Source organism: Mustelus asterias, chromosome 19 (assembly GCF_964213995.1).
Source record: "Mustelus asterias chromosome 19, sMusAst1.hap1.1, whole genome shotgun sequence".
In the NCBI taxonomy this organism is placed as follows: domain Eukaryota; kingdom Metazoa; phylum Chordata; class Chondrichthyes; order Carcharhiniformes; family Triakidae; genus Mustelus; species Mustelus asterias.
The window spans coordinates 9,726,876-9,752,985 of NC_135819.1; the positions used below are offsets into that span (position 1 = coordinate 9,726,876).

General features: G+C 48.4%; 1 protein-coding gene across 1 annotated transcript in view; it reads left to right on the forward strand.

Moving 5' to 3' along the window:
- The first annotated feature begins 504 nt into the window (after positions 1–504).
- Positions 505–26,110, forward strand: part of LOC144507746 (transitional endoplasmic reticulum ATPase-like) — a 50,588-nt gene continuing 24,982 nt past the window's right edge. The window contains exons 1-10 of the mRNA XM_078235013.1: positions 505–765; positions 5,734–5,845; positions 6,762–6,934; positions 9,224–9,366; positions 10,796–10,926; positions 11,481–11,612; positions 13,523–13,625; positions 20,253–20,386; positions 23,457–23,592; positions 24,122–24,234. Coding sequence (XP_078091139.1) covers positions 749–765; positions 5,734–5,845; positions 6,762–6,934; positions 9,224–9,366; positions 10,796–10,926; positions 11,481–11,612; positions 13,523–13,625; positions 20,253–20,386; positions 23,457–23,592; positions 24,122–24,234 — 1,194 coding nt within the window. The 5' untranslated portion in view covers positions 505–748. The remainder of the gene's footprint in view (positions 766–5,733; positions 5,846–6,761; positions 6,935–9,223; positions 9,367–10,795; positions 10,927–11,480; positions 11,613–13,522; positions 13,626–20,252; positions 20,387–23,456; positions 23,593–24,121; positions 24,235–26,110) is intronic.

Consider the following 26,110-nt stretch of genomic DNA (forward strand, 5'->3'; position numbering starts at 1 on the left):
TTTGGTAGCACGAGCTTTCGGAGTGTCGGCCCCTTCATCGGGTGAATTTTTACACATTGAGATGATAAGGAACACGTACGAAAAGTGACCCCCATTTTCAACACTCCAAGATCAATTAATAATTCCCTCCCCCCCCCCCCCCTCTCCGGCAACATTTGGTACCTGCCCGTTCCCATTCGTCCCTAAATTCTTTTGCATTTGCAAAATACCATCCAATGAAAGTTGCAGTTCTTTCTGTCAGTCACTGCGCTGGCCTATATAATCCCTTTTAAAGTGTAACGTGACACAGAGACGGGGCGGGGCGGGGGGGGGGGGGGGAGAGAGAGTGAGTGCAGAGCCAAACCAATGTGTTAGTATTCTGGTTTTTTTTAAAAAAAAGATAAAAGCTGACAATTAGAATTGGGTCATTGCTGGTTCTATTTGTAATCCTGTGTTTTGTATGTATGTGTGTGTGTCTATCATTGCTGGAGAGGGGGAGGGCTGGTGGTGACACAAACTCACTGCAGTATGAGAATAGATGATCCCACAGCAGATTGTGATTAAGCATTCAGTAATCTGACATTTCAGTCAAGGCAGTCCAACGAGGGGAGAGAACAGTGCGGGCAGCACTCTCTCTGTCTCTCTCTTGTCTCACACACATATACAAGCGAGAGGAAAAAGAAGGGGGAAGGACAATTTCTTAAGAAGCTTGGAAATCGACTGTGCGCTTGTGTGTGTGTGTCTGTGAGTTGGTTCAAAAAAAATCGTCATGCCAAAATCGGGAGAGTATGTATTCCACTTTAAGGTTATTTATGGCTTTAGCTTGTAACCAGCTAAGAGTAAAGAGAGATGACCTTTTATGGATATTGCTTGCGATGTTTTAACCCGGGACTCTTAATAATTTTTTTCTTTAAAAAAAAATTAATGATAATAATGGGTCAGTGACTTTTGGAAGGTGTCAACTGGAACTTAGATTGGTCGCGATGAACCAGCCGGGATGGAGGCTGAAGTTGTCGCGTTGAGTTAAATTATATTTATTTTCAGTTGTTCTAAATCAGCGGTTTTGATGTGTAAAGTTTGTTCTTGTATCGACTCTGATCTGTAGCTCGAGTCACATGTTGTAATCGGAGTTGTTTATTTCCATCCCCTACTCTCCCCGAGGTGAGTTATAGGAGTTGTATGTGTGTGTGTGTGTGTGTATATATATGTTTCTTTGACGTGCTGCAGTGAATCGACAAGCTGGGTGAAACAGGCTTTTGTGTGTGTTTTTAATGAAATGTCTTTTCACCAGTCCCTCTCCCTCCCCCCTGACTGGCACTGTTTGCCTGTCTGAGCTCTGTGAGATTACAGTTGACCTGTTTCCAGTTCTGTTAGACCAGCTCTGTCACTTCAGGAGCAGGCCAACTGGATGTTTACCCGCTGGTTGCGCAACTTAGGGATGACCCAGGGATTTTCAACACCAGTAGGCCTCCTTTTTGTATTTTTAAAGTTTTATTTTATCAGTGTCACAAGTAGGCTTGCAATCAAGTTACTGTGAAAATCCCCCAGTCGCCACACACTCCGGCGCCTGTTCGGGTTACGCGGAGGGAGAATTTAGCACGGCCAATGCACCCTAATCAGCACGTCTTTTGCACTGTGGGAGGAAATCGGAGCACCCGGAGGAAACCCACGCGGACACGGGGAGAATGTGTGCAGACTCCGCACTCTAAATCAGTGGCAGTGACCCAAGAAGGGAATCGAACCCGGATCCCTGGTGCTGTGAGGCAGCAGTGCTAACCACTGCGCCGCCCTGTATTTGTGTTGTAAAATTGGTGTTTATGCTGCCCTCAAACCTCCCGCCTCACCCCTGAAGAGCCCTTGTGCAGCACAGAAAGAGGCCCTTCAGCCCATCAAAGCTGTGCTGGCCGTCAAGCACCTATCTACCCGAATCTACTCGGGGGGGGGGGGGGAAGTTTCTCCTCAAAAAACATTTGGGTGGCACGGTGGTTAGCTCTGCTGCCTCACAGCGCCTGGGACCCGGGTTCGATTCCCGACTTGGGTCACTGTCTGTGTGGAGTTTGCACATTCTCCCCCGTGTTTGCGTGGGTTTCCTCCGGGTGCTCCAGTTTCCTCCCACAGTCCAAAGATGTGCAGGCTAGGTGGATTGGCCATGATATATTGCCCCTTAGTGTCCCGGGATGTGTAGGTTAGAGGGATTAGCGGGGTAAATGTGTGGGGTTGTGGGGATAGAGCCTGGGGTGGGATTGTTGTCGGTACAGACTCGATGGGCTGAATGTCCTCCTTCTGCACTGAAGGGTTTCTGTGACTCTGTGAAATCCTCTCCTATCCCCCCACCTTAAATCTCTGCCCCTTGATTACTGACCTCAGAGCTAAGGGGACCTATCTATGACCCTCTTAATTGTGTACACCTCAATCAGGTCCTCCCTCAGCCTTCTCTGCTCTCAGGAAAACAACCCCAGCCTCACCAGCCTCTCTCCACAGCTGAAACACTCCAGCCCAGGCAGCATCCTGGTGAATCTCCTCTGCACCCCTTCCAGTGCAATCACATCCTTCCTACAGTGTGGTGACCAGATCTGCACCCAGTGCTCTAGCTGTGGCCTAACCAGCGTTTTATACAGCTCCATCATAACCTCCCTACTCTTTTTATATTTTGTGCCTTGGCTGATACGTCATATTGGACTCGAAACGCTAACTCTGTTTCTCTCTCCACAGACGCTGCCAGACCCGCTGAGCTTTTCCAGCACTTTCTGTTCTCATATCCCACATCCGCCTATTCCTTTCTCCCTCTTATCTTCCCCTTTGAAGCATCGACTGGCTACTCAATGCAGAGAGTTCCGCGTCCCTATCACTCTCTGGCTCATTCTCTTTGTAATCTGTTGTAGAAACAGCTGAATAGAAGGCGGGAAAGCCCATTGTGTCTGGGCTGGTTGTTTGAAAGAGCTTTCCAAACAGCCCCATGTCCCTTATCTTTGTCCATATCCTTAACCGTAGATTACTGGCCTTCAGTTTTGGATTCATCATTCCCTATCACATTAAACCCCTTCCCTAATGGGCGTCACGGCGGCACAGTGGTTAGCACTGCTGCCTCACCGTGCCAGGGACCCAGGTTCAATTCCAGCCTTGGGTCACTGTCTGTGTGGAGTGTGCACGTTCTCCCCATGTCTGCGTGGGTTTTCTCCAGGTGCTCCGGTTTCCTTCCACAGTCCAAAGATATGCAGTTTAGGTGGATTGGCCATGCAAAATTGCCTCTTAGTGTCCAAAGATGTGTAGGTTAGGTGGATTGGCTATGCTAAATTTGATTTGATTTGAATTATAGAATCCCTACAGTGCAGGAGGAGGCCATTCAGCCCATCGAGTCTGCGCCAACCACAATCCCACCCAGGCCCTATTCCCGTAACCCTACATATTTATCCTACTAATCCCCCTGACACTAAGGAGAAATTTAGCATGGCCAATTATTGTCAGATGTATACAGTGAAAAGTATTGTTTCTTGCCCACTATACAGACAAAGCATACCGTTCATAGAGAAGGAAAGGGGAGAGTGCAGAATGTAATATTAGCCCCTTAGTGTCCAAAGATGTGTAGGTTAGGAGGATTGGCCATTCAAAATTGTCCCTTAGTGTCCAAGGATGTGTAGGTTAGGTAGATTGGCCATGGTAAATTGTCCCTTAGTGTCCAAAGGTGTGTCGGTTAGGGTGCTTAGCGGGGTAAACAATTGGGGTTATGGGGATAGGGTGTAGATGGGATGCTCTTTCGGAGAGTCGATGCAGACGCAATGGTCCGAATGACCTCTTTCTGCACTGTAGGGATTCTATCAGTCAATGATAATCTTAAAGACCTCTGAGGACATACCCTAGCCTTTTAATTCTAGACAAAAGAGCCCCAGCCTGTTTGGGTGCTTTCCTGGAACTATATTCAATAGCCTGGCGTCACTCACTGCCTAACCTGCAGTGAGGATGCCAAGGTTACTAGAAGGTTTCTGTATAAATGCACATTGGCATGACTCAGCACCTTGAGAGGAGGAAACTGGAAGGGAAAGTACTTTATTCACAAATTTGTTGGCAGACAAAACATTAGTAATTCTAGCTTCAACATCAAATACCAATTGTATAATTAGAAAGACTTCCAACTGTACTGAATACGTTATCAATCTCTGAACTCTGTCAGATGTTAGGGTACCAGTTTAGAAACCCCAAGATATATTAGTCAGACCAGACCCCAATAATTTTTCTATTTTGGCATCAATGTGAGGATAGAATGTTTCATTCCAGGAGTGATCCTACTGTCAAACCGGGAAGCTTTCATCAGAAAGAACTTTATTTAACAACACGGTTTAACTATAACAAATTCATTAGCTTAACATTTGACAATTGAACAATACTTATATGACAAGACAGAAGTTTTAACTGCTAACCCATCACAATGAGTTCCAAGCAAGCTAAATTCCTCTTATAGACTTAAACGCCTCTTTAAAATTAGTTAGCAAAACACAGGCATTCTTGCTTGTGACTTAGGTTAACAGTCTTGGAGCTTTCAGAAAGCCTCTGGAAATAGAGACAGAGTGAGGCACTTATTTCTTCTGGCAGGTTTAGGCAGCAACTGCTTGTATTTTAAAAATGAGAATGAAACTGGTTCTTTACTGCAAGCTTAGCTCCTCCCATTTATCACTTGACTCTGTCCCTGTCAATCAACCTAACCAAAACTCGCAGGACTCTGCATACCAAGTCTGAAATCCAGGGAGAAACTAAATAAACAAAAGGTCCATTAACTCGACAAAGTAACATATCCCTAGCTACAGTCGGTTATTATCCTGCATTCTTAGCATCTGCTGCATGTTTTGCAGACAAATCAACTCTTGTAACAAAATGCTGCCTCTTAAAGCAGCCCCACCTTATACATAAAACATAGCAAGATAACACAGTATCAGCACACAGTGCTTTGTGCAAGGTGTTTTTAATGGCATTCACTGTAGACAGCTATTATATACAGTCGTAGGCCCTCAGACAGGAATAAGATAATTAGCTGCCTTCTGGACTAATATTCACTCCAACCAATATCTCTAAATAAGCAAATTAATTTTTTTTAAGCTTTAAAGTTTACTTATTAGTGTCACAAGTAGGCTTACATTAACACTGCAATGAAGTTACTGTGAAAATCCCCTAGTCTCCACACTCTGGCGCCTGTTCAGGTACACTGAGGGAGAATTTAGCACAGCCAGTGAACCTAACCAGCACGTCTTTTGGACTGTGGGAGGAAACCAGAGCACCCGGAGGAAACCCACGCAGACACGGGGAGAATGTGCAGACTCCACACAGACAGTGACCCGAGCCGGGAATCGAACCCGGGTCCCTGGCGCTGTGAGGCAGCAGTGCTAACCACTGTGCCACCGTGATCGATGATGTCCAATTTTGGAATTGCCCACACCTCTATATTTACTCTATCAAACTCCACCATTTAAATCTTTGAATGTTCCATCAGGCCATCCCTCAGCCTGTTATTTTTCTGGAATAGAATCCCAGTCTGTGCCATCTTCCCAGATCATTACAACCCCCCAATCCTAGTAGCATCCTTGTAACAAAAAAACTTCAACACTTTAAAAGACCAGATTGACATTGGGGAAAACACAATGAGGAGAGGCTGGGGTTTAGGATGTGTTTAGCACATTGTGGTATCAGTAGACTTGAGTCGGAGGAGATTGTCTCCCTCTGTGTAAATAACCTGATTTTGATTGAGGGTCCTTCTGATCTCCACAGCACAAAGCCGGAGGATGTGTCCACTGCCATTCTTCAACAGAAACATCGGCCAAACCGACTCATTGTGGACGAGGCCATTAATGATGACAGCAGCATCGTGTCACTCTCCCAGGTAAGTTGCTCTCTTTCTCTCTCTCTCTCTCTCTCTCTCTCTCTCTCCCCCCCTCCCACCGTCACCGGCCGATCTCAGTGCACCAAGTGGTTTGAATATTCGTGTCGCAGAGTTACCTAAACAGGTTTGTTCAAGGCAGCATAGAGCAATATTGGATATCTGGAAAGTGCTGGGTGGCACAGTGGGTCAGCACTGCTGCCTCACAGCGTCAAGGACCCGGGTTCGATTCCCGGGCTTAGGTCACTGTCTGTGTGGAGTCTGCACGTTCTCTCCGTGTCTGCGTGGGTTTCCTCCGGGTGCTCCGGTTTCCTCCCACAATCCAAAGATGTGCAGGTTAGGTGGATTGGCCATGCTAATTTGCCCCTTAGAATCCAAAGATGTGCAGGTTAGGTGGATTGGCCGTGCTAAATTGCCCCTTAGTGTCAGATAGATTATCCATGGTAAATGTGTGGGTTACAGGGATAGTCATGATGTGGAGATGCCGGCGTTGGACTGGGGTAAGCACAGTAAGAAGTCTCACAACACCAGGTTAAAGTCCAACAGGTTTATTTGGTAGCAAACACCATAAGCTTTCGGAGCACAGCTCCTTTGTCCTAAAGCTCCTAAAGTCCTGTTGGACTTTAACCTGGTGTTGTGAGACTTCTTACTGTGCTTACAGGGATAGGGCAGGGGAGAGAGCCTGGATAAGATGCTCTCTCAGAGTTGGTGCAGACTCGATGGGCCCAATCTGCACAGTAGGGATTCTATGATTCTCTCCCCATCGATCAAAAGTAATCAACAAAATTGCATTTATATAGCCACCCCAATGGGGGAGAATGACACAGGAGGGTAATCTGACCAATCTGACACTGAGTCGAGCCGGGCGTTGCCTGTTCCTCCACGGCCTTTCTAACCTCCTTGACCTCCCGGGCTGCAGGTTAAAATGGATGAGCTGCAGCTTTTCCGCGGTGACACCGTGATGCTGAAGGGGAAGAAGCGGCGGGAGACGGTCTGCATCGTTCTGTCAGACGAGACCTGCGCTGAGGAGAAGATTCGCATCAGCAGGGTGACCCGGAACAACCTGCGCGTTCGACTGGGTGACGTGGTGAGGTAACGGCCAGCACTTGCGTTCATGACCTTTGACCTGTGGAAGGCTACCTGGTCACAAGAAGTGCCCCAGAAAATAAAAGTCTTAAGATGTATCCTAAAAGGAGGAGAAGAACAAAGAGACTTGGGCGTGTTTGTCCATAGATCTCTGAAGGCGGAAAGGCAGGTTAATAGGGTAGTGAAAAAGGCACAGTCGCCTTTGTCAATCGGGGCATAGATTACAAAAGCAGGGAAGCCATGTTGGAGTTGTTTAGAACTTTGGTGAGGCCACAGCTGGAGCACTGTGTGCAGTCCTGGTCGCCACATTATAGGAAAGATGTGATTGCACTGGAGGGGGTGCAGAGGAGGTTCACCAGGATGCTGCCTGGGACGGAGCATTTAAGTTATGAAGAGAGGTTGGATAGGCTTGGGTTGTTTTAGAACAAAGAACAAAGAACAGTACAGCACAGGAAACAGGCCCTTCGGCCCTCCAAGCCTGTGCTGCTCCTTGGTCCAACTAGACCAATCGTTTGTATCCCTCCATTCCCAGGCTGCTCATGTGAGTATCCAGGTAAGTCTTAAACGATGCCAGCAGAGCAGAGAAGACTGAGGGGTGACCTGATCGAGGTGTACAAGATTATGAGGGGCGTGGACAGAGTGGATAAGGAGCAGCTGTTCCCCTTAGTTGAAGGGTCAGTCATGAGGGGACACAAGTTAAAAGTGAGGGGTGGGAGGTTTAGGAGGGATTTGAGGAAAACCTTTTTGACCCAGAGGGTGGTGAGGGTCTGGAATGCGCTGCCTGGGAGGGTGGTGGAGGAGGGATGCCTCACATCCTTTAAAAAGTACCTGGATGAGCACTTGGCACATCATAACATTCAGGGCTATGGGCCAAGTGCTGGCAGATGGGATTAGGTGGGCGGGACAGGGCATTTCATGCGTCGGTGCAGACTCGATGGGCCGAAGGGCACCTTCTGCACTGTAGTACTGTGTGATTCTGAGAGTGGTTTAGGGAGGAAATTCCAGAACATAAGCCCCAGGCTGCTGAAGGCCGGCACGGTGGAGCAATGGGGACTCACCTGAGGCAATGACTCCTCCAGCTCCCCGGAGAACTGGCTTACTTCTGCAGGTACAAAGATGTGTAGGTTAGGGGGATTGGCCATGCTAAATTGCCTCTTGGTGACCAAAGACATGTGGGTTAGGAGGATTAGTGGGTTAATTAGTGGGGTTGTGGATAGTCTGGAGGGATGTCAGAAGTTACAGAGGGACATAGATAGGATGCAAGACTGGGCGGAGAAGTGGCAGATGGACTTCAACCCAGATAAATGCGTAGTGGTCCATTTTGGCAGGTCAAATGGGATGAAGGAGTACAATATAAAGGGAAAGACTCTTAGTACTGTAGAGGATCAGAAGGACCTTGGGGTCTGGGTCCATAGGACTCTAAAATCGGCCCCGCAGGTGGAAGAGGTGGTTAAGAAGGCGTATGGTGTGCTGGCCTTTATCAGTCGAGGGATTGAGTTTAGGAGTCTGGGGATAATGATGCAGCTATATAAGACCCTCGTCAGACCCCACTTGGAATACTGTGCTCAGTTCTGGTTGCCTCATTACAGGAAGGATGTGGAAAAGATTGAAGGGGTGCAGAGGAGATTTACAAGGATGTTGCCTGGATTGAGTGGCATGCCTTATGAGGATAGGCTGAGGGAGCTTGGTCTTTTCTCCTTGGAGAGACGTAGGATGAGAGGAGACCTAATAGAGATATATAAGATGTTGAGAGGCATAGATCGAGTGGACTCTCAGATGCTTTTTCCCAGGGTGGAAATGGCTGCTACGAGAGGACACAGGTTTAAGGTGCTGGGGGGGTAGGTACAGGGGAAATGTTAGGGGGAAGTTTTTCACACAGAGGGTAGTGGGCAAGTGGAATCGGCTGCCGTCAGTGGTGGTGGAGGCAAACTCAACAGGGTCTTTTAAGAGACTCCTGGATGAGTACATGGGACTTAATAGGATGGAGGGTTATAGGTAGGCCTAGAAGGTAGGGATATGTTCGGCACAACTTGTGGGGCCGAAGGGCCTGTTTTGTGCTGTAGTTTTTCTATGTTTCTTAATGTGTGGGGTTACAGGGATAGGGTGGGGTTACAAGGACAGGATGCGGGAGAGGGCCTGGGTAAGATACTCTGTTAGAGATTCGGTACTGACTCGATGGGCCGAATGGCCTCTTCTGCACTGTAGGGATTTTTCCATGATTCCATGACTTCAATAGTGGTGGAGTGGCCGCTCTCCGTGTTACCGTCTGTTAATTGCCGCGTTATTGTCCGACAGTATTCAGGCCTGCCCAGATGTGAAATACGGAAAGCGAATTCACGTGTTGCCCATCGATGACACCATCGAGGGACTAACAGGGAACCTGTTTGAAGTTTACCTGAAGCCCTACTTCCTGGAGGCCTATCGACCTGTGCACAAAGGTAAGAGGGAACCCACATTCCGCAAGATCCCAGTGGGAATGTGGGAGGTCCACATTCACTGCATTGGGACGTCCCAGTTACACCTGATGGGAACCAGATCAGAAACTCCAAGGTTTATTATGAAGTTAGCCTCGATCGCAATTTCTTTTGATTTTGGCCTTAGGGTAAGCATAATGTGTTTCACGCCAGGTGTGATTCTATTAACCCACTAGAAAGCTTTTATTAAAACAAACTTTATTTAACAGCACAGTTAAAATATAACAAAAAGAATTAGAATAACTTTTACCAATTGAAATACTTAAACATGACAAGGCATATGTCTTAACTGTTAGCTATTTCTATTAGTTCCAATTTAAGCAATATCCCCATAGATGTAAACTCCTCTTCAGAATCAGTTAGCGAAAACATACAAGTTTATGTTGGTTGCTAGTCTTCAAGCCTTTTAAATGCTCTGGACAGAGATATAGGGAGACACCTGTCTTCTGACTCTCAGAAGCAGCTTCCAGAGAAAGACCTGTCTTCACACAACAGAACTCCAGTGAGAGGGAGGAAGCACCTCTTGCCTTTTGCAAACCTCTGGAGAGAGCTGCCTATTTTTGAGTAGGTTCCCAAACTTCAACGTCCAGAGAGGGAGAGAGAGGAAAAGAGCTACTGCTTCCTTTCAAAATCAAACAGCAGCTGCCTGCCTTTTTACTCTCTGTAAACCTAGCTCCACCCGCTCACATGATTTTCCTGTCAATCAATCTCTTCAAGCCCTACTCTGAAACCCCAGGGTGCAGCATTAAGAATAACAATAATGTGTTAGCCCAGATAAAAGCAAACACTCCAATAGTTAGGAACGATTCGCGGGGTTCCCAAACAGATGGTTTTTTTGATCGGGTGGCTGAACTGAAGTGAGGAGACATTTCTTCACCCAGAGGGTGAAAGTTACAGAATACAGAGAGGCCGAGATAGAGTGGACATGGAGAGGAGGTTTCCACGAGTGGGAGAGACCAGAACCCGAGGGCACAACCTCAGAGTGAAGGGATACTCCTTTAAAACTGAGATGAGGAGGAATCTCTTCAGCCAGAGAGTGGTGAATCTGTGGAACTCTTTGCCACAGAGGGCTGCGGAGGCCGGGTCATTGAGTGTCTTTAAGACAGAGATAGATAGGTTCTTGATTAATTCAGGGATTAAGGGGAGAAGGCAGGAGAATGGGGATGAGAATCATATCAACTATGATTGAATGGCGGAGCAGACTCGATGGGCCGCGTGGCCTAATTCTGCTCCTATATCTTATGGTCCTCCTCCTAATGCTTATGGTTTCCCTGCCTTAACCCAGGGATTGAGACTTGGTTATTCCTGCTCGGAATACCTGCCGGTGCCTGTGTTGTGTAAGTGTGGGGAGAATAGGAGGCAGTGCAGTGTGACGCCGTTGTATGTTTTACAGGAGACATCTTCCTAATCCGAGGCGGGATGCGGGCAGTCGAGTTCAAGGTGGTGGAGACGGACCCAACGCCCCATTGCATTGTGGCTCCCGATACTATCCTCCATTGCGAGGGAGAGCCAATCAAACGCGAGGTAAGGACACCCTCTACTCATTACGCATCTAAACCCCCTCAAGGATAACGAAGTTGGGGGGAGGGATTTCCAAAGCGTCAACCAACATCGGTAAAGCAGATGACCCGATTACTGAGTCGTTGCTGATTGTCAGCACTGCTGTCTCACAGCACCAGGGACCCGGGTTCAATTCGCGGCTTGGGTCACTGTGCGGAGTCTGCATGTTCTCCCCGTGTCTGCGTGGGTTTCCTCCGGGTGCTCCGGTTTCCTCCCACAGTCTGAAAGACGTGCTGGTTAGGGTGCAGTGGCTGTGCTAAATTCTCCCTCCGTGTACCCGAACAGGCACCGGAGTGTGGCAACTAGGGGATTTTCACAGTAACTTCATTGCCGTGTTAATGTAAGCCTACTTGTGACACTAATAAATAAACTTTGTGGGAGCTTGCTGTGCACTATTTGGTTGCCGCGTTTCCCTCACTACAACAGTGATTGGACTGCAGTAGCTCTGGGTCACCCGGTGGTTGTGACGGGCGCTATGCGAATGCGAGTTGGTCCTTTATTTTGTTGCTTTTTGCCAGGACGAGGAGGAGAACCTGAACGAGGTCGGGTACGATGACATTGGGGGCTGCCGCAAGCAGCTGGCGCAAATCAAGGAGATGGTGGAGCTGCCCCTCCGACACCCAGCCCTCTTCAAAGCCATCGGAGTGAAGGTCAGTTTCACCAACCCCGAGCGTGGCGCCCGTTCTCCCAGACTGCCCCCTTTTGATTCGATTTATTATTGTCACTGTATTAACATACAGTGAAAAGTGTTGTTTCTTGTGCACTATACAGACAAAGCATACCGTTCATAGAGAAGGAAAGGAGAGGGTGCAGAATGTAGTGTTACAGTCATAGCTAGGGTGTAGAGAAAGATCAACTTATTGCGAGGTAGGTCCATTGAAAAGTCTGACAGCAGCAGGGAAGAAGCTGTTCTTGAGTCGGTTGGTACGTGACCTCAGACTTTTGTATCTTTTTCCTGACGGAAGAAGGTGGAAGAGAGAATGTTCGGGGTGCGTGGGGTCCTTAATTATGCTGGCTGCTTTGTCAAGGCAGCGGGAAGTGTAGACAGAGTCAATGGATGGGAGGCTGGTTTGCGTGATGGATTGGGTTTCATTCACGGCCTTTTGTAGTTTCTTGCGGTCTTGGGCAGAGCAGGAGCCATACCAAGCTGTGATACAACCAGAAAGAATGCTTTCTATGGTGCATCTGTAAAAATTGGTGAGTCGTAGTGGACATGCCAAATTTCCTTAGTGATTTCACACGGTGACCACATTGACATTTGCGGAATTGCGTCTAGCTCAGACAGGGATGAGATGTGGAATGTACAGAAAGCATGTGCCACTCTTACTATGGCGAGCATACGATCACAGTGTGAAGGTTACCAGCCTGACCTTTGTGGGTGGCATAGTGGTTAGCACTGCTGCCTCACAGCGCCAGGGGTTCGACTCCCAGCTTGAGTCACTGTCTGTGTGGAGTCTGCACGTTCTCCCTGTGTCTGCGTGGGTTTCCTCCGGGTGCTCCGGTTCCCTCCCACTGTCCAACGATGTGCAGGTTCGGTGGATGGGCATTTCGGCCCATCTTGTCCAATGCCAGTCCGTGGACATCCAGGTGCCCTTTCTAATCCCGCCTTCCTGCACCCGCCCCATAGTTTACAGCGCTTAAGGTGCAGATCCAGATACTTTTTAAGAGTTTAGGATCTCTGCCTCCACTACCAACTCCGACATTGAATTCCTCTGTGTTAAAAATGTTCTTCTCCATGTCCTCTGTACTCCTACTGCCACTTATCTTGAATCGATGTCCCCTGGTTCTAGAATTCTCCGCCAAGGGAGACAATTTAATCCTGTCCACTCTATCTCTTCCCCTCATCATTTTGGACTCCTCAATCAACTCACCCCTCAGCCTTCTTGATTCCAAGGAAAATACCCCCAATCTCTCCTCGTAGCTACACTTTTCTAGGCCTTGGCAACATTCTTGTGAACCTAAATCTCGTTGTTTTCTCCTGTAGTATAAATTGTTGCAATGGGTTGAAATTTGGTACTCTCGCATTTCTCCTGATGAGTGCAAGATGAAAAACTTTGACGGTCTCTATTTTTCAGCAATGTACTGTAATAAGTCTACGGAGGCAGAAGTCCCTTCACCAAAGCCCCTTTATTTACAATTCCGACAGCAGTACACAGCGTGCTCGCAGTCAGCAGTCTACCTTCGGGAGCGCCAGAGGAACTGACACTCCCGGTTAAATACAAGGAAAAGACTCCCTGATTGGCCCATCAATTAGATCCTTAATCAGGGAGCTCATATTCCAATAGGCCAACCTCAATGGAAGTCATTACATATACGTGGTGCCCCTTTAGCACTGACCCCTAGAGGTACACAAGGGGGTGAAGGGTCAATTGTGGCCTTGATCTGTTGCTCTGGCACGATAATTGTGTTGGATGGAAACTTCTTTCTGTGCCATAGCTACCGGGGAGGGATTCTGTTGCTATGGTAACAGGGTTTGAGGGGAGTGGGGGAAAGTCTCCGCGAAACTTTACAACGCAAGGTCACGTTAACAAACACATTTTCTTTTTCAAATTTGACGCAGCCTCCTCGTGGGATCTTGCTGTACGGACCTCCAGGGACTGGGAAGACATTAGTCGCCCGGGCTGTGGCCAATGAAACGGGGGCGTTCTTCTTTCTCATCAACGGTGAGATGGTAATGTTGTGTCTCCAATGCTCGGCAGGAGATCACAAAAGCGTTTTGGATTAGAGGGGCTATTCGGCCCATCTTGAATCACCTATCTCGAAGCATCTGACAACTACCTCCACCCCCGGTATCTAATGGCCTCCTGAAGAGTTCCAGTGTTGTCTATCTGCCTGACTCCTCTCCCCGAATATCTGCCCCATGTTGTGATGTTGAGTTTCCTGCTAGTAATCCTACATTTACCTGCCCCATCTTCCTTATCTTGCTCCCTCGTAGTCAGTCCTTGGGTTTAGTTATCTCCAGAAGACCAGCCCTTAACTTCCTTCTTTTGTCCTGGAAGAGATGGCACCAAAACAAGTGTGAGCTCTCTCGCTCAGAGACTGCCGCAGATATGCACTCCAAACGGAAAAGCTCAAAGCACTCGTGACACAGTTGTATCGAGTAGCTCGTTCGAAGCCCCATTTGGATATGACACGGTGGCACAGTGGGTTAGCACTGCTGCCTCACCGCGTGAGGGACCCGGGTTCAATTCCGGCCTCGGGTGACTGTCTGTGTGGAGTTTGCACATTCTCCCCGTGTCTGCGTGGGTTTCCTCCGGGTGCTCCGGTTTCCTCCCACACTCCAACGATGTACAGATTAGGTGGATTGACCATGCTAACTTGCCCCTTGGTGTCCAAAGATGTGCGGGTTAGGTAAGATTGGTCATGCTAAATTGCCTCTTAGTATCAGGGGAATTAGCAGGGTAAATATATGAGGTTATGGGGATGGGCCTGGGTGGGATTGTTGTCGGTGCAGGCTCGATGGGCCGAATGGCCTCCTTCTGCACTGTAGGGATTCTATGATTCAATATTATGTACACAGTAGCTTGGCATCAGAACAAATTGACGTGGATTATAGTATCAGACAGCACAGAAGAAAGCCATTCAGCCCATCACTCCTATCACAGCTCTTTGTTTAACGGCTGCGGAAAGGCACTTCGTGGGGGATCTGCACACTGAGGTAATATGGGCTGAAGTTAGAAATAGGAAAGGAGCGGTCACGTTGCTAGGAGTTTACTATAGGCCCCCAAATAGTAATAGAGATGTGGAGGAAGAAATTGCTAAGCAGATTATGGATATGTGTGGGGGTCACAGGGTAGTTGTCATGGGGGACTTTAACTTTCCAAATATTGATTGGAACCTTTGTAGGTCAAATAGTTTGGATGGGGCAGTTTTTGTGCAGTGTGTGCGGGAGGGTTTCCTGACACAATATGTGGATGGGCCGACTAGAGGTGAGGCCACATTGGATTTGGTACTGGGAAATGAACCGGGCCAAGTGTTAGATTTGGTTGTGGGAGAGCAATTTGGAGATAGTGACCACAATTCGGTGTCTTTTGTTATTGCAATGGAGAGGGATAGGGCCGTACGGCAGGGCAAGGTTTACAATTGGGGGAGGGGTAATTATGATGCGATTAGGCAAGAATTAGGGGGCATAAGTTGGGAACAGAAACTGTCAGAGAAAGGAACTAATGAAAAGTGGAACTTTTTCAAGGAACAAATACTGGATGTCCTTGATAGGTATGTTCCTGTCAGGCAGGGAGGAAATGGCCGAGTGAGGGAACCATGGTTCACAAAAGAGGTGGAATGTCTTGTGAAAAGGAAGAGGGAAGCTTATGTAGGGATGAGGAAACAAGGTTCAGATGGCTCGATTGAGGGTTACAAGTTAGCAAGGAATGAGCTGAAAAAGGGGCTTAGGAGAGCTAGGAGGGGACATGAGAAGTCCTTGGCGGGTCGGATCAAGGAAAACCCCAAGGCTTTTTACTCTTATGTGAGGAATAAAAGAATGACCAGGGTGAGGTTAGGGCCGGTCAAGGACAGTAGTGGGAACTTGTGTATGGAGTCAGTAGAGATAGGCGAGGTGATGAATGAATACTTTTCTTCAGTGTTCACCAAGGAGAGGGGCCATGTTTTTGAGGAAGAGAAGGTGTTACAGGCTAATAGGCTGGAGGAAATAGATGTTCGGAGGGAGGATGTCTTGGCAGTTTTGAATAAACTGAAGGTCGATAAGTCCCCTGGGCCTGATGAAATGTATCCTAGGATTCTGTGGGAGGCAAGGGATGAGATTGCAGAGCCTTTGGCGTTGATCTTTGGGTCCTCGCTGTCCACGGGGATGGTGCCAGAGGACTGGAGAATGGCGAATGTTGTTCCTCTGTTTAAGAAAGGGAATAGAAATGACCCTGGTAATTATAGACCGGTTAGTCTTACTTCGGTGGTTGGTAAATTGATGGAAAGGGTCCTTAGGGATGGGATTTATGACCATTTAGAAAGATGCGGATTAATCCGAGATAGTCAGCACGGATTCGTGAAGGGCAAGTCGTGCCTCACAAATTTGATAGAATTTTTTGAGGAGGTAACTAAGTGTGTTGATGAAGGTAGGGCAGTTGATGTCATATACATGGATTTTAGTAAGGCGTTTGATAAGGTCCCCCATGGTCGGCTTATGATGAAAGTGAGGAGGTGTGGGATAGAGGGAAAGTTGGCCGATTGGATAGGTAACTGGCTGTCTGACCGAAGACAGAGGGTGGTGGTCGATGGAAAATTTTCGGATTGGAGGCAGGTTGCTAGCGGTGTGCCGCAGGGATCAGTGCTTGGTCCTCTGCTCTTTGTGATTTTTATTAATGACTTAGAGGAGGGGGCTGAAGGGTGGATCAGTAAATTTGCTGATGACACCAAGATTGGTGGAGTAGTGGATGAGGTGGAGGGCTGTTGTAGGCTGCAAAGAGACATAGATAGGATGCAAAGCTGGGCTGAAAAATGGCAAATGGAGTTTAACCCTGATAAATGTGAGGTGATTCATTTTGGTAGGACTAATTTAAATGTGGATTACAGGGTCAAAGGTAGGGTTCTGAAGACTGTGGAGGAACAGAGAGATCTTGGGGTCCATATCCACAGATCTCTAAAGGTTGCCAGTCAAGTGGATAGAGCTGTGAAGAAGGCCTATAGTGTGTTAGCTTTTATTAACAGGGGGTTGGAGTTTAAGAGCCGTGGGGTTATGCTGCAACTGTACAGGACCTTGGTGAGACCACATTTGGAATATTGTGTGCAGTTCTGGTCACCTCACTATAAGAAGGATGTGGAAGCGCTGGAAAGAGTGCAGAGGAGATTTACCAGGATGCTGCCTGGTTTGGAGGGTAGGTCATATGAGGAAAGGTTGAGGGAGCTAGGGCTGTTCTCTCTGGAGCGGAGGAGGCTGAGGGGAGACTTAATAGAGGTGTATAAAATGATGAAGGGGATAGATAGAGTGAACGTTCAAAGACTATTTCCTCGGGTGGATGGAGCTATTACAAGGGGGCATAACTATAGGGTTCGTGGTGGGAGATACAGGACGGATATCAGAGGTAGGTTCTTTACGCAGAGAGTGGTTGGGGTGTGGAATGGACTGCCTGCAGTGATAGTGGAGTCAGACACTTTAGAAACATTTAAGCGGTTATTGGATAGGCACATGGAGCACACCAGGATGATAGGGAGTGGGATAGCTTGATCTTGGTTTCAGATAAAGCTCGGCACAACATCGTGGGCCGAAGGGCCTGTTCTGTGCTGTACTGTTCTATGTTCTAGACCCATACCCCCCCCCCCACACCTCAACTCGTTTTCCAATGCAGATCTGTCTCCCACCATTTGCAGTGATAGTGGAGTCAGACACTTTAGGAACATTTAAGCGGTTATTGGATAGGCACGTGGAGCACACCAGGATGATAGGGAGTGGGATAGCGTGATCTTGGTTTCAGATAAAGCTCGGCACAACATCGTGGGCCGAAGGGCCTGTTCTGTGCTGTACCGTTCTATGTTCTATTTATCCACTCTGAAAGTTAAGACTCAGCCTGCTTCCAGCACGTTTTAAGGAAGTGCATTCTAGATCATTCTCTTCCTCTAGTTCAGGGGCCTCTGAATTATATCGATGGCCGTGTACTCAAGCAGTTAAGTGCGATATAGATGAATAACCCTGGAGAACATGAGTTCAAATCCCACCAGGGTAATCCATAAAATTAATTCAATCAATTTTCTAGCTAATATATAGCTAAAAAGCTCTAAGAGCAAGGAAGTAATGTTGGAGTTGTAGAGTGTTGGTGAGGCCACAGCTGGAGTACTGTGCGCAGTTTTGGCCAGCTCACTGTTGGAAGGATGTGATTGCACTGGAGGAGATACAGAGGAGATTCACCAGGATGCTGCCCGGAATGGAGCATTTGAGCGATGAGGAGAGACTGGATAGGCTTGGATTGTTTTCTCTAGAGCAGAGAAGGCGGAGGGGGGGGAGCATGATTGGGGTGTATAAGATTATGAGGGGTATGGACAGGGCGAGCAGGGGGCAGCTGTTCCTCTTGGTTGAGGGGTCAGTCACGAGGGGACAGAGTTTCAGGGTGAGGGGCAGGAGATTCAGAGGGGATTTGAGAAAAGAAAATTCACTCCGAGGGCAGTGAGAATCTGGAATGCGCTGCCTGGAAAGGGAGTGGAGGCCAAAAACCTTGCAACGTTTAAAAAAGTATTTGGATGAACACTTGAAATATCGTAACGTTCAAGGATATGGGACAAGTGCTGGAAAATGGGATTAGTGCGAATTTAGTGGTAGTTATTGTCAGTGTAGACTTGATAGGCCAAAGGGACTTTTCTGCGCTTTACAACTCAATGGGTGGGACTTTACGGCCTCGTAAAATCCCAACCGAGGTCAACGGACCTTCCCACTGTCCGCCCCTCGCCCACTCCGATTCCTGAGACGGGCGTAGAATTCCGGCGACTGATTCTAACCAACGCTTCTGAGAAACCCAACTGGTAACTTGTCAATCTACTCAATGTGCTCTACGATCAGCTCTTACTAAACTGGCTCTTCCACTGGTAATCCAGTCTGGGCCACAGCTGGATTATTGTATCCGAGTCCGGCCACCATACTTTAGGGAGATTGCGAGTGCCCTTGAGATGGTGATTCACCCCAGATTGGACCCTGGGGTGAGGGGCTTCAGCCATGTTGGAGCAGCCTGGGTTGTTGGCCTTGGAGATTGGGAGAGGTGTAGAAGATGCTGCCAGGTTTGGATAAAGTGGAGAAGGAAAAACGCTTCCCATTGGCTGATTGTACAAGGGCAAGGTGATGCAGAAGGTTTTTGAGAGAAGGAAGGGAAATGTCATTGAATCCCGACAGTACAGAGGAGGCCATTCGGCCCATCAAGCCTGCACTACCAACAATCCCACCTGTTCCCGTAACCCGACATATTTACTTTGCTAATCCCCCCCGAAATTAGGGTCAATGTAGCATGGCCAATCCACCTAACCCGCACATCTTTGGAGTGTGGGAGGAAACCGGAGCACCCGGAGGAAACCCACGCAGACACGGGGAGAATGTGCAGACTCCACACAGACAGCGACCCAAGCCGGGAATCGAACCCGGGTCCCTGGCGCTGAGAGGCAGCAGTGCTAACCATCGTGTCACCGTGCCATCCAATGTGAGGTAGAACTCTCTTACACAGCGAGTGGTAAGGTCCTGGAGCTCACTGCCGATGAGGGATGGTGGAAGGGAAGGAGATGAATGATTTCAAAAGGAAATTGGGTGGAGACTTGAGGGAGGTAAACCTGCAAGGTTAGAGAGATGGAGTGAGGGCGTGGCACTCATTGGATTGCTCTACAGAGAGGTGGCCTGGGTTTGATGGGTCGAATCACGACCTCCTATGCTGTAAGGACTGTATGACCTGAACGAGTTACCTTTGCCATTACAATTGGAAATTCTAGGTTTAATGCCTCCTTGAAGGACCTAAGCAGTTTACTCGTAGACCAATCACCTCTTCCTCAGTAGGAGGGATAGTTAATTTTTTTTTATTCATTTGTGGGACATGGGCATCGCTGGCCAGCCAGTGTTTATTGCCCATCCCCAGTTGCCCTTGAACTGAGTGTCTCTCTTGGTGGCACGGTGGCACAATGGTCAGCACTGCTGCCTCACAGTGCCAGGGACCTGGGTTCGATTCCCAGCTTGGGTCGCTGTCTGTGTGGAGTCTGCATGTTCTCCCTGTGTCTGCATGGGTTTCCTCCCACAGTCCAAAGGTGTGGGATTAAGTGAATTATCCTTACTAAATTGCTCCTTAATGTCAGGTTGATTAGCATGGTAAATACGTGGGGTTATGGGGATGGGGCTTGGCTGGTATAGGCTCGATGGGCTAAATAGATTCTTTCTGCACTGTTGGATTCTGTGATTCTATTTCAGAGGGCAGTTAAGAGTCAACCACATTGCTGTGGCTCTAGAGTCACATGTAGGCCAGACCGGGTAAGGGCGGCAGATTTCCTTCCCGCAAGGACATTAGTGAACTAGTTGGGTTTTTCTGACAATCGACAATGGTTTCATGGTCATCAGTAGATTCTTAATTCCAGATATTTATTTATTGAATTCCAATTCCATTATCTGCCGTGGCGGGATTCGAATCCGGGTCCCCGGGACATGAACTGAGTTTCTGGATGAATAGTCTAGCGATAATACCACTAGGCCATCGGAGTAATAACTGGTGCCAAATCGTAAGAACACATTCAAAAATGAAGAGCAGTGAAGCGGTTGCCTCCAATGCTTTGCGACCGGCGTGTTTCTCTCTGAATGATGCTGTTGTTTACCTGCTGCACAGGTCCCGAGATCATGAGCAAGTTAGCCGGGGAGTCTGAGAGTAACCTGAGGAAGGCATTCGAAGAAGCTGAGAAGAACGCACCAGCCATTATCTTCATCGATGAACTGGATGCCATTGCCCCCAAGAGGGAGAAGGTAACATTTACAAGTTGCAAATCCAAACCGGGGGTTCATATCTAGAGAAGGATAGAATTGAAAAACAAACAGAGAGGTGGTGTTATACAAGGAATACTGCAGCGAGTAACTCACCTCCTGATCCCCCAAAGCTTGTCCACAAGGCACAAGTCAGGAGTGTGATGGAATATTCCCCACTTGCCTGGATGGGTGCGGCTCCAACAACACTCAAGAAGCTCGACACCATCCAGGACAGAGCAGCCCCGCTTGATTGGCACCCCATCCACAAACATCCACTCCCTCCACCACCGACGCTCAGTAGCAGCAGTGTGTACCATCTACAAGATGCACTGCAGCAACTCACCAAAGATCCTTCGGCAGCGTCTTCCAAACCCACCACCACTTCCATCTAGAAGGACAAGGGCAGCAGATACATGGGGAACACCACCACCTGCAAGTTCCCCTCCAAGCCACTCACCATCCTGACTTGGAAATATATCGCCGTTCCTTCACAGTCGCTGGATCAAAATCCTGGAATTCCCTCCCTAACAGCATTGTGGGTCAACCCACAGCATGTGGACTGCAGCGATTCAAGAAGGCAGCTCTCCACCACCTTCTCAAGGGGCAACTAGGGATGGGCAATAAATACTGGCCCAGCCAGCGACGCCCATGTCCCACGAGTGAATTTTTAAAATATTAAAAAGACCACAATGGGAGTTGTGGCTTCTCTTTCCGTACCTAGTGGCGCACTAAGGCAGACTTTCATCTGTTTCCGTAGCTAGTAATCCCTGGAACAGGTCACTAGTCTGTCGTGAGGGGCTTATAGCTTGAGGGGGGCGCCACTCCACATCGAGTGTAGCTGACCCAGAATCTCTCCCGCTCTCACCGCCAGCCATTGGCGTGTTTAGAAGGATTTGCAGGTTGACACTCAATGTGTTTGACCCCCGTTACGAACGCACCTTCCTTGGCCGTCAAGTCCCCGGGGTGGGACTCGAACCCAGAGCTTCTGGCTCAGTAGATGCTAACCCCACTGCACCACGAGAACCCTCCCCGCTCCCCATTGTTACACAGTGCTTGTCCCCAAATTATTTTAAAAAGGTATTATTAACTGACCAGCGTTAAAGCAGAATGACTTAAAATGGAATCTTCACCGCACAGTGTTCAGTCCTGGGCACTGCACGCGAAGGTGGGGTGGAGGGGAGGGGGCGGGGTGGGAGTGTGCAGCACCGGTTCACCTCAACCTGGAGCTATAAGGGTTTACTTAAAGCTCAGGTGACAAGACCAGACTTGTATTTCCTCAAGTTTAGAAGATAACGGGTTATTTAAATGAAAGATAAAGAATAAACGCAGCGGGCCTGGCAGCATCTGCGGAGAGAGAAACAGGGTTAACCTTTTGAGTCCAATCAGAGCTAACTCTGTTTCTGCGGTAGCGGGGTCCCTTTAAGGAGGCCAGCTGGTCTAAGGGCCATGTGATCCGTTGGGCCAATCGGGCCCGCGCATGCGAATCCTGAGTGTGGGTTTTCCTGGCAATCTGGAGTGGCGGGAGTCGGATAGCTTTTATATCACCCTCTGTACCCAGTTACTGACCTTAGTAAACTTCATTAGTCTGCTTGGATAGTCCCTTTGCAAGATATTCCACTTGGATCGATTGGCGATGTGCCTTCCGACTGCTGTAGGAATCTGGAGAGCAGACCTCGTGCGCAAACCCCTTTTTTTTTTGGAGCAAATCTGTTCAGCAGCATGAGGGTGGGATTTTCCCGCCGTGCTCACCCCAAGGCCGGGAATTCCAGCCCAAGGTCAATAGACCTTTGCATGGTCCGACCCCCCCCCCCCCCCCCCCCCCCCCCCCGCCCGCTATGATTCCCATGGCGGGCGGGACAGGAAAATTCTACCCTGAGCGTCAAAATGCCCCTTTTCGGGAAGCTAGACCCTAACGCAGAGCAGTGGGTGCAATATGTCAATTATTTTTGCAGGTTAATTAAATCAGGAGTGGTGGGGGTGGCAGAGAGAAGCAGCTGGTAATCCTATTAACAGCCCAATAAGGAATCTGACTTTTCCAGATGCCCCCGACTCCAAAACTTGAGAAGCTTGTGGGATTAGTCAAGGGACATTATCATCCAAAGCCCTCAGTGATAACACAGTGATACAGATTTCACTCAATGACAAGACCCCTGGGGGAATCGATAGCGGCATTCATGGTGTGCCCAAGGCAAACGGCTGAACAGTGCGAGTTTGGGGCTGCCCACAATGACATATTGAGAGACAGGCTCGTCTGTGGTGTTAACAACACGACTGTACAAAATAAATTATTAGCAGAAGCAGAGGTTGCTTCAAATGTGTGTGTCTTTCTGTGTGTGTCTCTCTCTGTCCCTTTCCCTCTGTGTCTGTGTGTGTATGTCTCTCTTTCTCTCTCATTTTCCCTGTGTTTCTCTCTTTGTGTCTCTTACTCTCTTTGTGTCTCTTTCTCTCTCAGCTGCCCGTCTGAACTAAAACCCCCTACCCTTCCGGGGACCATATCCCTCTATTCCCATCCTATTCATGTATTTGTCAAGACGCCCCTTAAAACTCACTACCATATCTGCTTCCACATTGTGTCTCTTTCTCTCTTTGTGTCTCTTTCTCCCTTTGTGTCTCTTTCTCCCTTTGTGTCTCTTTCTCCCTTTGTGTCTCTTTCTCCCTTTGTGTCTCTTTCTCCCTTTGTGTCTCTTTCTCCCTTTGTGTCTCTTTCTCCCTTTGTGTCTCTTTCTCCCTTTGTGTCTCTTTCTCCCTTTGTGTCTCTTTCTCCCTTTGTGTCTCTTTCTCCCTTTGTGTCTCTTTCTCCCTTTGTGTCTCTTTCTCCCTTTGTGTCTCTTTCTCCCTTTGTGTCTCTTTCTCCCTTTGTGTCTCTTTCTCCCTTTGTCTCACTCTCTCTCTGCCCCATCCTGTCTCTTTCTGTCTCTCTCTCTGTCTCTCTCTCTCTCTCTGGCTGTTTCACTTTCTGTCTATTTTTTCCATGTTTGTTTCTTTTCTATTTACATCTCTCTCTCTATCTCTCCTCACAACCCCCCCACACCCCCTCCCCTTCCCCCCCCCCGCCGTTTTTAACCCACAGACCCATGGTGAGGTGGAACGTCGCATTGTCTCTCAGCTCCTGACGCTAATGGATGGATTGAAGCAACGTTCTCACGTCATAGTGATAGCTGCGACCAACAGGCCGAACAGTATCGACCCGGCGCTGCGGAGGTTTGGTATGTTACTGGGCAAATCCACTCTGCCATATCGCAGGCTGTGGAGATGCCGGCGTTGGACTGGGGTAAACACAGTAAGAGTTTTAACAACACCAGGTTAAAGTCCAACAGGTTTATTTGGTAGCAAATACCATTAGATTTCCACTCCATCTGACGAAGGAGCCACGCTCCGAAAGCTAATGGCATTTTGCTACCAAATAAACCTGTTGGACTTTAACCTGGTGTTGTTAAAACTCTTACTGTGATCACAGGCTGCCCAGGGCTAGATTTGCGTGGGTTTCCTCCGGGTGCTCCGGTTTCCTCCCACAGTCCGAAAGACGTGCTGGTTAGAGTGCATTGTAAGAAGTTTAACAACACCAGGTTAAAGTCCAACAGGTTTATTTGGCAGCATTGACCATGCTAAATTCTCCCTCAGTGTTACCCGACCAGGCACCAGAGTGTGACAACTCGGAGATTTTCACAGTAACTTCATTGCAGTGTTAATGTAAGCCTTACTTGTGACACCAATACTCTCTGTGTGTTGACGCAGGCCGGTTTGACCGGGAAATTGATATTGGAATTCCTGATTCCATCGGGAGACTTGAGATTCTGCAGATTCACACGAAGAACATGAAGCTATCCGATGACGTGGATCTCGAGCGGGTAAGAGATGCTCTTTATTTGGGGGTGGGGTGGGGGGAGGGGAGAGTGAGCGGTAGACAACAGTCAAAGGAGGGTGCGATTTTAACTCTTATTAAATTTTGACTTGAGCAGCAATGATTCTTAGAACAAAGAAAATTACAGCACAGGAACAGGCCCTTTGGCCCTCCAAGCCTGCACCGACCATGCTGCCCGTCTGAACTAAAACCCCCTACCCTTCCGGGGACCATATCCCTCTATTCCCATCCTATTCATGTATTTGTCAAGACGCCCCTTAAAACTCACTATCGTATCTGCTTCCACTACCTCCCCCGGCAGTGAGTTCCAGGCACCCACCACCGTCTGTGTAAAAAAACCTGCCTTGTACATCTCCTTTAAACCTTGCCCCTCGCACCTTAAACCTATGCCCCCCTAGTAATTGACTTTTCCACCCTGGGAAAAAGCTTCTGACGATCCACTCTGTCCATGCCCCTCATAATCTTGTAAACTTCTATCAGGTCGCCCCTCAACCTCCGTCGTTCCAGTGAGAACAAACCAAGTTTCTCCAGCCTCTCCTCATAGCTAATGCCCTCCATACCAGGCAACATCCTGGTAAATCTTTTCTGTACCCTCTCCAAAGCCTCCACATCCTTCTGGTAGTGTGGCGACCAGAATTGAACACTATATTCCAAGTGTACCCAATCTGTTTTTTAAAAAATGATGCAGTTCTTTTGTTTTTCCTGGCCACTGAGTCTGTACAGCCAACTCTCCCCTACCTAGAATTGTACAGGAGTCCATTCAGCCCATCCTGCCTGTACTTGTTCTCTGATAGACCAAGCCAAACGAGTCCCACCTGCTTTTTCTCCACAGCCCTTGCAAATATTTCCCCCCCCTTTTACATTTCCCCATTGCATTCCCAGACCCCTTCATTTTCATTGAGTCCAAGAATCCCTACAGTGCAGAAGGAGGCCATTCGGCCCATCAGCTGAGCACCAACAACAAGCCCACCCAGACCCTATCCCCATCGCCCCAAGGTGGCACAGTGGTTAGCACTGCTGCCTCACAGCACCAGGGTCCCGAGTTCGATTCCAACCTCCGGTCACTGTCTGCGTGGAGTCTGCACGTCCTCCCCGTGTCTGCGTGGGTTTCCTCCGGGTGCTCTGGTTTCCTCCCACAGTTCAAAGATGTGCGGGTTAGGTGGATTGGCCATGCTAGATTGCCCCTTAGTGTCCCAAGATGTGCAGGTTAGGGTGATTGGCCATGCTAAATTGCCCATTAGTGTCCAAAGATGTGCAGGTTAGGGTGATTGGCCATGCTAAATTGCTCCTTCATGTCAGGGAGACTAGCAGGGCCTGGGTGGGATTGTGCTCGGTACAGACTTGATGGTCCAAATGGCCTCCTTCTGCACTGTAGGATTCTATGAATCTATCAGTCTCAATCTTGAATGTACTGAGCGTCTTCTGGGGTAGAGAATTCCAAAGTCCATAAGATATAGGAGCAGAATCAGGCCATTCAGCCCATCGAGTCCGCTCCGCCATTCGATCATGGCTGATATGCTCCTCAACCCCATTTTCCTGCCTTCTCCCCATAACCCTTCAACCCATTACCAATTAAAAATCTGTCTAACTCCTCAAATTTACTCACTGTCCCAGCATCCACTGCACTTTGGGGTAGCGAATTCCACAGATTCACAACCCTTTGGGAGAAGTAGTTTCGCCTCAACTCTGTTTTAAATTTGCTGCCCCTTATCCTAAGACTATGACCTCTCGTCCTAGAATGGCCCACAAGAGGAAGCATCCGCTCCGCGTCTACTTTATCCCCACCCGTTGGGAGAAGGAGTTTCTCCTCACTCAAAGACACTCAACTCTCTTGAGTGACGACATTTCTCCTTATCTCCGTC